The sequence below is a fragment of the Echeneis naucrates genome, chromosome 12, assembly GCF_900963305.1.
Source record: "Echeneis naucrates chromosome 12, fEcheNa1.1, whole genome shotgun sequence".
NCBI lineage: Eukaryota > Metazoa > Chordata > Actinopteri > Carangiformes > Echeneidae > Echeneis > Echeneis naucrates.
In genome coordinates, this window is record NC_042522.1 from 9,433,190 (window position 1) to 9,449,718 (window position 16,529).

The following is a 16,529-nucleotide window of genomic DNA, read 5'->3' on the forward strand; positions in this document are numbered from 1 at the left end:
CACAGGTACATGCTGTGGGGAAGTGGAGGAAATTGTTTTATGGGGATTTGGGGAGAATGTAAAGGTCAGCTCTTATCGCTGTGAGAGAAGGTGAGGTCAGACTCAAGTAGTTTAAGACTCCAGGTTGTGTTCAGTGCTTCAGACTGATGTGGTGGAGCAGGAAAAAAAGATGCCAAGTTGGATGAACTCGGGCCTCATTCTGCTGCTGAGTCTGCACTGGGGTAAGACCGCACTCACTCCACACTCCGTCTAATGTTGTTGTGATTTTTACATAGAAACAGCCCCATTGCGTTGTATAATGTACACAACTGATTCGGATTCCAGATCGCAAATAGGACAAAATAGTATGAATTCTTCCAGGAGGTTCTCAGCTATTAAAATAGCTGTTTTTAACCTGCCAGTGTATCTCAATGTTCTTAATGTGTGTCCAAATGTGTGAGCAGTATAGTAAATGTATGGTCCTAAATGAAAATAGAACAATATGCAAAATAAACTATAATTACATTGCACGTGTGAAGAAAAATATAAACATACAGCCAAAGCAATTATGGCAAAAATTTCATTTAGGCAAAATATGTGCATGTGTGTTGTTTTATTAGAGCTACCTCACCTTCACTTAGTATTAACTGAAGCTGTTTTAACATAAATACGTTTTCTCAGCTATGTCAAAGTTGTCAACATAGTTTCAGACATGTTAAGAAATGATATACCGCTATACAGCTACTGTATACTTCACTGTTAAATCTATTGGAACATGGTGTGAATCTGAAAACTGAACACGAACCAGCAGTGATGTTCCTGCTCAGTGTCATGTCTGCTTCCATGCTGTCAGGACTCTGAGCCACAAAGTCCTGAGTCTTAATCAGAGACCTTTGGATGAACAGATACTGCTGGTGTTAACCTCGTTATTTCTCTCTGGCCTTTGAGCCCTGATGCATTAGTGGGCCTGTAAATCTTTGCTGGAAATGAGCCTTGATTAGACAGTTTGGAGCTGAGTCATTTTCCACAGGAAAAAAATATCCATGTAAAATGACTTGTACTGTTGTGTTACTTGAAGCATTTCCAAGCATTTTGTCTGTTTTTATTTATTTTTAATTTTTTCTTATGATAGGGACTATTTGTTGAGTATTTTAAACAAGTTATTTATTTCATTTCGGCACATTCTCTTCATTGACTATTTGTGTTTACCTAAAGAACTCTTGTTTTACTGCTCAGACTTGTTTTTATTTGCTTAAAACATATTCCACATTATTTTAAAAGATGCCCTATCGCTCTGTTAAAGCTGTTGAATGCTTTTATTGCCATAATAGAAATGAACTGAAACCCTTATGATAAAATCCTTTCAGCAAGGATGAACAGTGATAAATCATTAATTGGCTAAGCAGTTTAATTCTTCTGCATTAGTTGGGCTGTAAAAAGTAACACTGGTCTCTCACATCACAGCTCAGGCATGCCAGGCTCCTGACAGGAAGTGTGACTTCTTATGTGACTGTTCAGATTGCAGTGATGAGGATAACTGTGGTAAGTGTACAAATTCATTCAAAAGTCATACACTTTTCTTTAGCAAGAGGAAACTTCATCTAGACCTGATCTAATAATAAAAATATCAAATCTAATAACATACATTTGTATTTTTAACCTACAAATTAACAGAAAAGGTTGGACTAGACAGTTAGACAAGTGAAATATTCAGTAATACTTGAGCTTCCCTGTATGTAGTAATTTCTAAATATTATTTCTACTATACCTTTGAAGGTTACGCAAAAGGGTTTGCTTGCGACTTTGAGGATGCAGGACAGTGTGGATGGACTGACAGGTCCCTCAGCACAGCATACAGCTGGGTGAGATACCAGGGAGGAGACACCGGGCCGATCTCTGACTACACCACCGGCACAGCTACAGGTACACTTTGGCATTTACACATTTTTTTTTAACTTGTAGCCTTTGCCACAGGTGCCCTTAAAGGAATCCAATGCTTTTGTTCAAATACAGAATATACACAATCTCCTTTATACCAGTAGAGTGCATCAGTACAATGGGCAAAAAGTCTCAGCCTGGGTTGTGAGTGGCTGCAGCCAAGACTCACGATAGATTTTTTTAATGTTTGTATGAAACATAAAAAATATAAGTAAAACGTTAGTTTTACAATTCAGAACACATGAATAATTATGAACACAAATTAAATGAGGACATCAACTCCATTGGGAGGTAGGCTTTTCAAAAACGATTTAATTCTTTTACATCACAATGTTCATATTGCAAATATATGTCATCTCAATTGCCTTTGAATCTAATATGAGATCTGATGGATATTGTTAGTTTCACATCTATCCGTCCAATAGTTTTTAATTCATATTAGCATTTTTGTCTGCTCTACTAACCAACAGCAGCAGCAGCAGTGTATATTTGCAGAGCCTCTGAATGCAATGACCATGTAAACATGAAGCGTGTGATAAACAGGTAATGGGCTGATTATCACAGCCAGTCATTTCTCTGCAGCTGTGAGCTCAGCCGTGACCGCAGTGATCTCTCAACAACAGCACAGCACAGTCGACATTTAACAGGACGCGTGTTGAGCACAAGGCTTCACACAGCATTAGATTCTAAAACATGTTGAAAAGAGCTGAGGGGTGGAGCATTATGTTGAGGATTGGTTACAATTTGATCCCTTTCATCATTACAAATCCAATTATCAATTATGCTTATTATCTCAATTAGCTACAGCAACATGGCTAAATGATAGAATACACATTTTTGTATGATGCTGTGTTAATATTTGAAGCTACATTTCGGAATGAGCTGCCCATTTAAATGTAATTTTAAAACACATTGACATTTAGTTTTATTATTATTGTTTAAATTGCTGTGACCAATATCTTGTACTCACTGGCTGATCACTTGCAGTGTATGCCCAATGGGTAGTGAAAAGCCAGCAGAGTGAGCAGACTGCAGTTTTTCACAGCTCTATAAACTTTATGGTTTGGTTTAATTAAATGATGGAGGCTGTTGTGTTTCAGTCCAAGAGCCAGACTTCTCCCTCTCTCAGCTAAAAGACAGTGAACATTGGACTTGTGAAGAGAGATCATTTTGTTGTATTAACAACTCAGTGTTGAGTTGAAAGCAGCTAAATACATTCAGCCAAAAGTGCATGAAAGGCTCTACAGGCAGCCATTTTCACAATAGAAGTAGTAAGCATCACAGAAAACCAACAAAAAAAAAGTGAATAACATGTTCTATGATTCCAACACACAGGTTGGTTTATGGGAGTGAGTGCAGTGAAGACAGATTATGTCAGCACTGCAGTTTTAGTCTCTCCAACGATGAGACAGTCTTCGCCAACCTGTCGGCTTCGGCTCAGATATGGCCTGTGGGACTCAGGTAACATCCATTAACAACAGGTCAAACTTGAAATTACAGAAAGCACATAGGAGGCGACTTCCACTGCAGTATTTACAGATGTTTTCTTGTGTTTGTTTATTTTTTGTTACTATAATAATTTTTCATAGCTGACCATTACTTTGTTGTTACTTTGTTTTAATGTGTTTTAATGTGTTGGTACGTGTGTGTGTAAAACCACAGGTTACACAGGCCTTGGCTCCACACCCTTGTGGGCATCCATCCTTTTCGACAACTCTCAAGAGGCCATAGTGTGGCGTCCTGAGGCCACCAGCGTCCTTGCATGGAGGGAGGCCACCATCTTCATAGGTCGGGTTAATTCGACCTTCCAAATCCGTTTTCACTCTCAGCGCTCGTTGGGACAAAAAGGAGATGTGGCAATAGACCAACTGGAGTTTTTAGACTGCGCCCTGCCCTGTGAGTCCCTCAAAATACCCCTGTGCCCTCAGTGTCCCACCAACAGTAAATTTCAAAGTCATGTTCAGGATAATCGTGATGATTATTTTTTTGTTGTGTTTTGTCATCAGTACAGCAACCTGGTAAGGAGTGTGCAGCAGGGATGCTGGAGTGTGCGCGTGAGGGCTGTGTGGAGCAGCAGCAGGTCTGTGACGGCACCGACGACTGCGGGGACGGCACAGATGAGCAAGCCTGTGGTGAGAAATCACACACTGTCCGAGCACTGTACAGTAAATACAGTAGAGCTACAACACGAGCTGAGAAAGTACAAAATGGGACAAAAGATTCTTTACGTCATTACGTCCCCCTAAATCCTTCGCATAGCTCCTGCAGGTCAGTCTGGTTTCTTTGGTGGGGATGGTCCCAAATATACATCTGTGATTCTGCACAACTTCCTCCTGCTCTGCAATACTTTCAGCTCCATTCTTACAAAAAATATCCTGAATTGGTTGTAGAAATCTGATTTCCCTGATGCCAGCATTGAGTTTTGTTGTGTCTTCAGTCGGGTACCGGCTCTGTGACTTTGAGGACGGCCTGTGTGACTGGGACATGAAGTCATTGTCCCCACTGAAATGGGTTCGGACGAGTCAGGAGAACATCTCCTCCACAGATCCTCTGAAAGGACCAGGCAGGGACCACTCCACCAACACTGCCTCAGGTCAGCCCACTTCATTTATTGAGATTGAGCTGCTGTGGTTGCTGTTTTATTCTCAATGTCTTAATTCGTTTCAGTACCTTTGTTTTAACAAGTGAACACAGAAGTAAAGTATTTCTGAAGAATATACAATAAAAGCTATGATTATTATTAATGCAGGTTCCTTCCTATATGTGACTGTTCCTGATGGTGGTCTCACTGTTGACTGGGCTGCTTTTCAAAGTCCTGTCCTTGAACCCACCAATAGCACACATCCTTGCAGGGTGAGTTCAAAGCCGATTCTTCCTCCAGTCTGAGATGTTTAATTTACTCATCGAATTCTCTGTAATTTACTTACAGGTAATAGTTAACTGTGAGAATTAGAGAACAAAAATATAATTCACAATGAAAATTACTGGGAAAAGTCTGAGTCCATTTTTGTTTTTCCCCGCCACAGATGGTGATGTACACTCACCAGTTTGGACCCAGGTCTGGTGGTCTGACGGTGCTGGTTGCTGATCGTGAAATCTACCCAGTGTGGAAGAGGGGCGGGGCCCTCGGTGACCTTTGGGTGAAGGCAGAGGTTGAAATTGTCACTGACTTCCATTTTCAGGTCAGTATTTGTCTGTAGATTGTGGCTACAAGAAGGCTACAGAGTCCACAGTACAGTACAACACTTTCAGAAACTGATATACTGATATTGAAGATTCATAAATGAAGGTGAATAATCGGTACATTATCAGACATATTACAAATATTATTTGAAATACATCAGTAGACATGAAGATAAATTCTCGGGAGAACTTTTCATAACCAATAGTGATTGTTTCTGACAGTCTAGATTAAAGTGCCCAAACAGGATTGTTGTATCTATCAGTGTAACATAGGCATGGTATTTTATTTATAATAGGGCATTTTTAATGTCATATAACATGCTGCAACCACATATTTCACCTATTTACATTCCATTTATATGCATAGGTTAATGAAAACAACGTAAAAAAAAGTCAGTATGGCTACTATATCTTTAAATATCAAATTATCTTCTCATCAGCTATCTTCTCATTCTTTTGGACCCTTCTGTATACAGCCTAATATTCATATAGACAGGCTTTGGGAATATTATAAATTTAGGCAGCGTATATCTCCAATATGAGCATACATACATGAACATGAGTATACTCTGTATCAGTGTATGTTCCAGTGTATCTGTACACTTTGTGAAGAGCACCTTTGTTCCTAAATAGAACATCATTTTTTTCAAAGAAAGTTGAAGCATTGAGAACTTCAGTGCAGGAATGATTAAAATCATCATATACAGATGAGAGCTATTTTTGTTTTCAATCATTTCAAATGGTAATTTTCACTTGCCAAACATCTACATAGCACTGAAATGAAAATGCAATGTCATATTTATGGTTAGTTTAAATTGCTACAAGCCTAACCAAATTCAACCAAAAATAATTCATATAATATTCTATTCTGTCATGGTAATATTACTCACAATAAATATGAATGAGTATTGAATCTTGAATTGAGAAAGCTTATCTCTGTCTCACTGTTTTTCCCCTGTAGATTTTAATAATGGCAGCAATCAGAGATTTTTCATACGGAGGTATTGCCATCGACAGCATTATGCTGTCTCCTGAATGCCAACTATCACCCGGTAAAGCCTCTAACTATCTGAAATTAAAGAAAACAATTGTGAGTCCACATTTGTAAATGATCCTCCTGCATGTTTTGTCTCTCATACTCCTCTTGAACAGTAAATTCTTCCATCGCAACGTTCCCCAAACCTCCTAAAGACCCGTGTACGACACCAGACAAGCTGTGTGATTTCCATCCTGATTGTGCAGGAGCAGAGGATGAAGCCAAATGTGGTGAGTTTAATTACAGCTATTAAACTCTTCTCAACAGCTCTGGAATATAATGTAGGGAGAGCTGAAGCTGAAATAACTGGCCAGGCAGTTAAAGAAATCAAAGACTTAATCGGGTAAAAAACTAACTAACTACAACTAAGAAAGTCAGTGTGTTTTCATGTGATGACAGCTATGAAAATGTGTATTGAAAGTGGATTATAACTCAATATATGCTTGTTCTGATCCCTTATGCAACCCTGCATGTCATTTTTGTTTTGTTGTTGGAGTTTTTTTTTTTTTTTTGAGTGAGATGTCTCATGTCTGCAGGGGATTTCTCGTACCCCGAGGGCAGCTCAGGGTGGACTGACACCAGCATTGGGAATCAAGCCTGGCTGCTCTATGAAAATGTCACTTCTACTGTGAAAGGTTCATGACTTTTATCGATCCATCACTCCTCTGTTATTAGATATTTGTTAACGTGTCGTCACAAAAAATGTCAAACTACTCAAATAAATTTCTTTTTAACATCCCTTAGATGAATACCTGTATGTAGCCAAAGCCCCGGGCCAACAGCTGACAGAGGCCCAGATACGGACCCCCCTTCTGGGCCCCTCCGGTCCAGTCTGCACACTTAGCTTCGATTTTGCCCTAACTGGCAATCCAGCTCACATTGGTATCAATGTAACATTCCCTCTTCATGTATTTTTCACCTGACAAACAACTCAGACCCATTTATATGACTCTGGTCATGTCTCTGTGCTGCAGGTGAGCTGTCCGTCAGGGTGATTGACAGCCTGCTGGGCGTGCAGCCTAAACTGTGGGAGTTCAGTGGAAAGACAGGAACAGGAGAGAAGGAGTGGCAGCATGCCAACGTAACAATTGGAGCCAGGAAACATCGCTTCCAGGTCAGCTGCCATATGCTTATATATCAACTTTTTTTAACCTTTTCAAATTATTTCTTTAATCAAATTAAAGCCATAAATATGAGCCACAAAAATAATGTTTTAGAGTTAACCTGGTTGAATATTTTTAACTTCTTATATCTTTTTTTGTTTCGTCTTGTCCAGCTGGTGTTTGAAGCTCGTGCTGTGAAATTGTGTCCATGTGCCAAGATTAAAGTGAAAAATGTCAGTTTTCTCACCTGTTATGAAAACTATTTCCCGTTTTCTCCAACAGGTAATTCTTTATTCAAACTAGTCCAATGTCCCCCACTGGGCGATCGAACATCTCACACGTTTGTTACTGCATAGCCCATCTTGTACCAAGAGATGTCAAGGCTAGGAGTGAAATATATATATATATATATACATATATATATATATATTTTTTTTTTTTTTTTTTTTTTTTTGTCAGGACTGTCATGCCACTTTGAGCATGGACTGTGTGGATGGTATCAGGACAATAGTGATAACTTTGACTGGACAGTGCTCAGTGGGATGGACCACACCATCGGGATTGGTGAGCTCAACTAAAAGCAAACAAATAAACAAAAATATCTTTTTTTTATGTATTTGGAGATGTAAATGTATATATTTTTTGTGGTCAGCATCCCACACACACACACGTGTGGTGGTTTTGCACAATGTTAATCTTTTCAATGCAGTTAATAAGCTGTTACTGGCTATTATGCCATGTATTTAAATCATTTGATGGAAACAGAGCATTTCGACCCTCTGCTGGATTTTTCTCAGGTCAAACATTCTGAGCCAATATGTGGGCGTCATCTTTTCAAAGGTTCATTCGTCTGACATTTGGAACATTATTCTTCTCCCAACACAATCTCAAGCCTTCAGACTATTCAACTCAGACAGCACCGTTTAAAATGGAGTGAAACAAAAGGAAAAATGCTCACCATCCTTTAGCGAAACTTTTATTTTTAAATGTATACATGATTAATATTATTTCCAACAAGAAAAAGGAAGATGTATGGCTGGTTACTTTTTCTTTTTTTACCTTTTAAGTCACTGATTAGAGTTATTCCAAAGGCAAAGCATAAAATTCTTCTTATTTGTTTTTTGGCAAATTGGTTTCCCCCAGAAGGGTCACAAGATAAATCTTATGGATCTTTAGAGTATCAATGAGAGAAAGGAACAAAGGAAGAAAAAATTATTTATTCTTTTCTTTGTGAGAAATATAAATATTTTTTTTCCTCAATCTGGAATTATTTTTGTCCCTTGAGGTTTATTTTTTTATTGTTTAAGTGTCATGCTCAAGTATTTTACAAGAAGATACATTACAGTTGTAGAAATATTAAGAGTTTTAAACAGTGACATTAATTCCCTTCATGTGGTTTGATGCTGTCCAGGTAAAAGCCTTGTTGTGGACACGTGGAGTCCCTCTCTCCGCGGTTTGTTTGGACGTTTGGTTTCATTTCCACAGCCACCAAGTTCTACAGACTACTGCCTCTCCTTCTTCTACAAACTTTATGGGCCCAACACAGGTGAGGATGTGACTAAACAGGAAGCATTTTCTTTAACCAGGTCATTATATTTTAAAGTAAAAATGTCTAAAGTTACCAAATGATTGCAAAAGGATCAGGATCAGATCTTTTGCCATGTTATTCAGAATTTTTTATTTTTTATTTTTTTATTTGTGCTTTTGAGGACAAACTGATAGATAATCATAGATACTGCATATCGGTTTGTAGTCAGTTATTACCAAGCTTTAAATGATCACGAATTGTTTTTTACCCCATCCAGGCACTCTGAATGTGAAAGTGTTAAATAAGAATGGGCATGAGAACATCGTCTGGACCCGCAGTGGAGCTCATGGTAACTATTGGCATGAAGCCCACTGCCCAATCCCACACCAGCTAACCAGCTTTCAGGTATGGAACTGTTTCAGTTTATTTTATCAATTCATGCTTCAAACTTTACATAATATCACAAAATATGATGCATCTTATGATCACAAAAATGAGTCACCTTGAGGGGAACAGGTACAATGAGTCATGTGGTTTGAAGTTTTGGAAAAATTGTGTGCTCTTGTGGTAAAATAAACTAGTCTGTGATCCCTTGTATTAAAAAAAAAAAGACCAAAAAACTACTTAGCGTTATCTTCTTTGCATTTCGATTCATCCCCCTGCAACCTTTTAATCTACCAACAGCTGATGTTTGAAGCAGTCCGCTCCAGCTTTGACGGGCGGATCGCCATTGATGATGTTGCATTAGTGGTCCGTCCTTGCACCGTGCCCAGGATGTGTTCCTTTGAAGGCCAGCGCTGCGGGTACAGCAGCTCTGGTCAAGTTCACTGGCTCTACCGCAACGGAATCAGCACCACAATTGCAGGACCCAAAACTGATCACACTCTGGAGACCGAAATGGGTGCGAGAGACAGTATTAGTACAAATATTACAATATTTTACCATGTGAGCAGAAAGATGACAGACGTGAGTGATTTGTGACCATCCTGTCCTTGGCTGGTGATCAGGTTTCTACATGATGGCTAACACTGGACACGACATACTTCCCTCTGGCAGTAATGCAATCCTAACCTCCCCTCTTCGCCAAGGAACCTCCAAGACTGAGTGTGTGAATTTCTGGTATCACATGGGAGGAGGAATCAATCCTGGTGAGACACACACACACACACACACACACACACACACACACACACACACACACACACACACACACACACACATCAAGAAAGCTAAACAGAACGCAGTTCAGCAGCGTGGTGCTCTGCAGGTTTTCTGACGGTGTACATGAAGCTGGTGACAGGAGAGAGGGTGAAGATCTTCTCTGACAGTCTGAATCAAGGAGATGTCTGGCGCCATGGCAACGGGAACATATCGAGTGCCCTTGTGGACTGGCAGGTACAGTGTGGACAATAACTAACTATAGTATCTGTCTTTTTATATATCATCTTCTTTGGCTTTTTTGTGTCTTCGTCATATCTCTCATTTAAAAGCAATTCAAATCCCCGGACTGTCCTTAAAATCGAATCACTCCAGCAGAATTTGACTCAAAGACTGTGATCTCACTGATTCCAGCAGACATTTAATATGTGGGGTTGTCTGTATAGATTAAAACTGATGTTTTTACTTTCAAATATGATGTATTGAGTCATACTGAAAGTGAAGTTTTGTATCAGTGCTTATGTTCATCATCAGAATATATTCTAAGATTAAATGCATATTCACAGTTTAAGGTTTCAGGACTGTCCTTGGGATTTGAACATTAGCCAAGATAGCTGAAAAAAAGAGAAATAAACAACTAATAAATTTATAAACTAAAATGCATTACTGTGCTTTATTGGGCTGTAGCTGGAGTTTGAAGTGGTTGGAGCTGGAGGCAAAAACACATATGTTGCTGTTGATGACATCTTCTTCTCAAGCCATTCATGCAAAAATCAAGGTTTGTATCCGCATCCACAGAACGTCTGTAAATCTGTTCATTTGGATTCAGATCTTAGCTGTCATACTGACTGAATGTGGCCTACCAGGAACACAGATGAGGAAATTCATACATCTGGTACAAACACTCACATTGACTCCAGAATGAACTGAGAAGAGTTTCTTGGTTAAAGGTCAATGACAACGTGACTTCACAAAACATGTTTTTTGGCTTTGAATCACACATTTATACCCTTCATATCACACAATTTGTTTCTGTCTTGACAAAATGGAGCAATGTCATTTTATGTCCAAAAAGTCAATGGTCAACTTCACTGTCACATCGTGCTGTTGTGCAAAAGCACTACTTGCCAATAATCAGTGCTGTAACTCAGGAAGAGCAGGCTATTTCCTGCAGATGTTGGCAGAGGAAGACAACCATGAGGTGGAAATTCTACTTTCATCTTAATGAGATTACACCAAGCACAACAATATAAAACACACATTAAGATAGCGAGATACACAGAAATCAAGATTCTGAAAAGCACAAATTTTTGTTACAGTGTTCATTTCTGTTTTGCCAAAAATCTCAGGTTCCCGCTGTACTCTGGAGAGAGGGATGTGCAGCTGGAGCAACACTCAAAATATGAAAAAGGACAAGCTGGACTGGGACCTGACGAGTCAGGAGGAGGAGAAGCACTACCCCACCCCAACTGAAGATCACACTCTGGGCACGGAGAGAGGTAGATCAGAGACACACACAGAGACACACACAGGGACACACAACTACTTTATGTGTCCTTTTCTATACAAAAATGTAGTCAAGTGTAAAATAAACCACTCGTGTTCTTCTTCCTTCCAAGGCCACTTCCTGTTCTTACCAAGCAGCAATCGGACTGCAGCCAATCAAAACGCTCAGCTGCTGAGCCCTCACCTGCCCCCGACCAAGGGTACCTGCCTGAAGTTGTGGGCCTACAAACCCCTCTCATGTAAGGATCAGTGTTTTAAATTGACTTTTGATTCTGGTTCATCCCTGGTCATTCCAGTACAGGTGTCAAGTAGACCTTTCAGATGTCGTCTGGATGCGGATTCTCTTCAGATATTTTTTTAGATTTGGTAACACAACCTCCATTTATTGTTTGAATGTGTGTAGCGGACAGCCAGCTGAGGGTGTGGAGGCTGTCAGAAGGTGCCCTCCATCAGCTGCTGCAGGTGAGTGAGCTGGGAGCCCCGTGGAGACGGTTCGACGTCAACATCACATCGACAAAGGAATACCAGGTCAGACTCATCTGCCACAAAACACTCAATACATGCAATAAAAAGCAGAGTGTTTTAACATTGTGATCGTAATGCCATTTCTTGTTTCCCTAAATGTCTCTGCTGATGTCCTCTTATCTGTTTTGTCGTTAACAGATTGTTTTGGAAGGAATCAAAGGCACATCAGGCTTCTTAGCGCTAGACGACATTGAGTACACAATTGGGGTTGACTGCAATAAGAAAGTCACGGATGATGTTAGAAGTAAGACCTGAATTCCTAAAGGCTTAAATTTTTTTAGATATGTTTATAATTTTAATTTATTTTTTGGTTATAAAATACATTTTATTTTTTTCTATATTTTAACAGAACTGTAATATACTGTAACATTATTGTCTCGTTGGTTCTCTGCAGTGTAAAGCTCATCTCACTAACTCGTGTAAAATTTCCTTGGCATTGATAATGCAGCATAATTTGATAACAATAGCACCCTGAACTGCCAGTGGCTGTGTTAAGGGCCAACATGAGAATGAGAATGGGCGGTATGCTTCGAAGAAAGTCCATCAGGCCAGAAATTGTTACTTGATAGTACTTTCAGACTGGTTCAACCAGCAATGTGCTTCCGTTTCTCCAGTACCTTCTCCAATAGAAACTAACTCTTTGAACTTTTTACCTCCATCTCCTCTGTAGCCAAAGAACATGACTACTCAGGAGGGGTTGGAGCGTCCGTTGTTGTGCTCCTGCTGCTGATCGCGACTTTGCTCGCCCTGCTGTATTATTACCTGCGAATGAAACCAGCAGCCAAGGCTATGCCCGGTGCACCATCATCACCTCCCTCAAATGCTCCTGGTTTCAGTAATGAAATATATGAACCAGAACCCACAGTAAGTCACATTTAAACAACATCAGATCAGCAAAAGTGATTTTTGAGTATTAAAGCAAATTTTACAACTTAACACAGTTTTCACTAGTATCATGTTCATTTTAGCCAGACCGTGTGATAGTTCCACCAGCACAAAACCACCCAATGGCAGCTGGTTTCAACAATGTCCCTGTGAGTATAAATAATAATGTTTTATTTCAAAAAAATTCATCTTCACTTGCAGATGAAGTAAGCTGGTTTCCTCTAGAATCTGTCTCCACTTGTTTTAACACCTATTATTATTGTTGTTGTTGCCTCCGTTTTTGTTGTTGTTATTATTATCATTATCACTGAGTTTAATTTTAACCTAAGTTTTGATTAGCATGAGGGGCCATTTAGCATTGCAGAGAGGGATCTGATTGTTAGACTAACAGTATAATTTAACGATGAATTTCATTTCTACAGCCAAGTGATAGTTGTGCTCGCTGGCTGATCGACTCTTCTTGTTTCTGCAGGTCGCTGCTGATTTCAGAGAGAGGGAGGTGTAGGGAAGGGAAGCAGTGATCCTGCCATCTAAAGGTGGCTTTGTGAAATTGAGGCGATATCACAGCAGAAGAACTGCTTGTGTCGCCCTTACATGACACACACATGCACACACCCATTCTCTCTCACACACACACACACACACACACACACAAAATACAGACCATATACTGAAACACTCATGAAGGTCTACCCAGTGCTGCTGCGTCAGTGCAGCCCTTGCGGGTCTCAGCGTGCGGACAGACAGATGGAAGGCGGACAGACTGAAGTCAGAAGTCTAACCATAATGGAGACAAATTAGTTTCATTTCATTTACAACTGAGAAAGGGTCTAACCCCTGACTGTTTCCATGCTGACTTCTTAGGCTCCATATACTGTAGGATTTGAGCAGGCCGCACCAGTATCAGAACTAATTTAGCATGCATTACTTGTGTGGTTTATGAAGAACTGTTGAAAGCCTGTGAACTCAGCCTGTCACACCTGTTGTAAAATGTTTTTTCTGTGCAATTGGAGAAAATGACTTTTTCTGTCGGTCATCATTTTCACAGCTCAGCAGGTAGCATTAACTGGGGCCATGGAATATGAATATGAGTTTATGAGACAGGGAGTGTCTGATAAATGATATACTGTTGAGTTGCATAATGGGTGTAGACTTTGTTCCACAACTTACAAGAACAGATCTAAATCACTGGAATGTCCCTTGTGGTTAAACCCTGTAGAAAGTATGATTAACATTTCAGAGGACGCTGACTACAAGGCATGCTGCTGCTTTGGAAAAGACAGCGGTGTTCTTTTGAATGTGTTGGAACGTTAACATTACTCTGAAATGAGATACAACTGAGCACTGATTATATGGGAATTAAAATGGAGGAGAGACACTGGTGCTGGTACATCATTTTGGTCCATAAGTGAAATTTGTTGTTTTTTTGTTTGCGTGTTTTCAAACCCAATGATCATTCCTCAAAAAATTAGAAGTCAGCCTCACGATGCAGAACGAAGAGGTCACAGAATGCAGAGCACTGATAAGGCTGAATCAAAGTCCTTCATTCCCAATCAGGGCCAAACCAGGAAGCTAGTCAAGACAGGCAACAGGATCCAAAAGCACTAGACAAGAAGGCAGCATCAGGCACAGAAGGGAAGGAGCAGCACACAGCTTAAACACACAGGTAAAGCACATTAGGGCAGGAAAACAGGGGTAAGTACAGGACTCCAAAATAAAACAGGACACGACAAGACAAAAATTAGACTTCACAATGAACTGTCCATCTAGATGGATACATTTACATTTTTTTTACTTAAAAATTATATAAATATTTTCTGGCTACAGCTTTTTCAATATAAAACTTTTTGTTTTATTTGTTTGGGTTTTGTTTTTCCTCTCTCTGGCTGATAATGATCTGCGATGTGTTTACTGAAGTGTGCGATGTAAATGATTTTAGAAAACAAGTCATGAGTAAAGATTCCCTCCTTTGTGAGGATGACTGGCAGCCTGATGGACACTTCCGTGTGCTCTTGATCGGTGGCTCCCTGCAGGGGAGAATTGTTGAAATGCCTCGTTCATCTTCAGGAAAAGGTGATGACGACATCCTGCCCTTAGCAACGGTTGCGTCTCTACGGCAACATCATCAGATGTCCCCTCTCCTCCGTTGTCAGCGAGACAGAGGGCAGAGTCGCCGTTGTGAGTCTGGAGGATGTTGTGTTGTCATGGGTGGAGTGCGAGCTCACATCTCAGCAGCAGCAGGTTGTGTCTCGCGACTTGAAAGTTGGAAGGGACAACTTGGACACGAGGGCCCTCTCCTCCTCCTCCTTCTCCTCCTCTACATCAACAAGTATCTCTCATCCTGCACAAGATCGCAGCCAGGTGCTGCTCCGTCGCGTGCAGCTGAATGGATCCCGCCGTTCTCATCTTCCTGCTGTACGTGATGATCGCGCACGAGCTGGTCTGCGGCTGGATGCAGTACCGCAGACAGAGGAGCAATCCCCGCAAACTGGCTGCTGAACCCCTGCTGCGCTCAAGGTGTGTGCGTGTGCGTGCGTGCGCGTGCTGGGATTGGGGTATCTGCATGTTTGCGCTGGTAAATATGGAGGCATTGCTCGAACACAGACACTGACAGCCAACAGTAGCAGAGATCTGGCTCTACAGCTCTGATAAAGCTTGAAATACTTTAAATGAGGTATGCAAACACAAACACAATAGTTTTTTGTGTGTCAGTCATGCCTCCTGGCCTTTTATCAGAGAAAGAAATCTGCTGAGAACGGCTGAATAAATTCCACTTGTTGCAGACAAGAGCCGGAAAATGTGAAGCTCAAGTTATATAACTGAAACATTTTAAGATTTTTTTTTCCTTAACAGAGATTAATAATCGATTGTAACCTACACAATTTATTTTCAAGACCAAAGATATAAATATATAAAGTTTAATCACTCAGTTCTACATATTTGGTTTTGAACAGGTATTTCTCTTTTTTCTGTCATTATGTATGAAATATATTATTTTCAATGGTTGCTCTTCAAACAAGTGAACATTGAGGAACACAAATACAAACTTTTGACATCATATTGTCTATGACATCACTACTGGGTTAGGATCATCCCATAGCTTCTGGAAAGTTTCCTGAAACAAAGTATGAAAAAAGCCCAGGGCCAAATTTACACCATGTGTTTGGAAAAGTGATACAAATGCTCCTTAAAAGTTCTTTGGGCTTTCAATTAAGTTTATAATAATAATAAAAAAAATATTTTAGTATATATAATATGTTGGTTAATTACAGGAAAAGTACTCATTTTGTGAACTGAAGCTTTTTGTTTGTGCTCCTCCCTCAGCTCCTATGTGTGTCAGGGAGCCTGGAGGACAAACAGCCATTCGATCAGGACTGACAGGGGAGGGAAGGACCTGAGGAAGAGTGGACGCATTGTAAGAAAAGCCTAAAAAAGAGAGTGGACAGACATATATGGACACTTGTTGGAAAATGGTCTAAGTGACTTCTGAGTGCAAACATTCAACTCTCTGCAAATCTGATCCACTTCACCTCGACTTTTATTGCAATTGCACGTTTTGGGCATTTGAACCATTTATTATTGTAGATATTTTTGTTACATAAACCACTGAACATTTTTATCATAAAATGTTTTTGGGGTTTTTTTTTTTGTGCAATTTAAAAAATGCAGCCTTTCTATCCTGGAGTTT

The 16,529-nt window shown here is 40.0% G+C and overlaps 1 protein-coding gene across 1 annotated transcript; it reads left to right on the forward strand.

Moving 5' to 3' along the window:
• The first annotated feature begins 16 nt into the window (after nt 1-16).
• mamdc4 (MAM domain containing 4) lies at nt 17-14,194 on the forward strand. The gene is made up of 29 exons (XM_029516535.1): nt 17-221; nt 1,444-1,521; nt 1,756-1,902; nt 3,253-3,378; nt 3,580-3,813; nt 3,924-4,049; nt 4,355-4,510; nt 4,667-4,770; nt 4,944-5,099; nt 6,062-6,152; nt 6,253-6,366; nt 6,673-6,771; nt 6,881-7,018; nt 7,111-7,250; nt 7,413-7,521; nt 7,699-7,803; nt 8,651-8,785; nt 9,045-9,172; nt 9,452-9,668; nt 9,775-9,915; nt 10,035-10,162; nt 10,613-10,703; nt 11,275-11,424; nt 11,545-11,670; nt 11,835-11,959; nt 12,095-12,200; nt 12,627-12,820; nt 12,925-12,990; nt 13,314-14,194. The coding sequence occupies exons 1-29, from the start codon at nt 170-172 to the stop codon at nt 13,344-13,346; spliced, it is 3,615 nt and encodes a 1,204-aa protein (XP_029372395.1). The 5' UTR covers nt 17-169; the 3' UTR covers nt 13,347-14,194.
• Nucleotides 14,195-16,529: the final 2,335 nt, after the last annotated feature.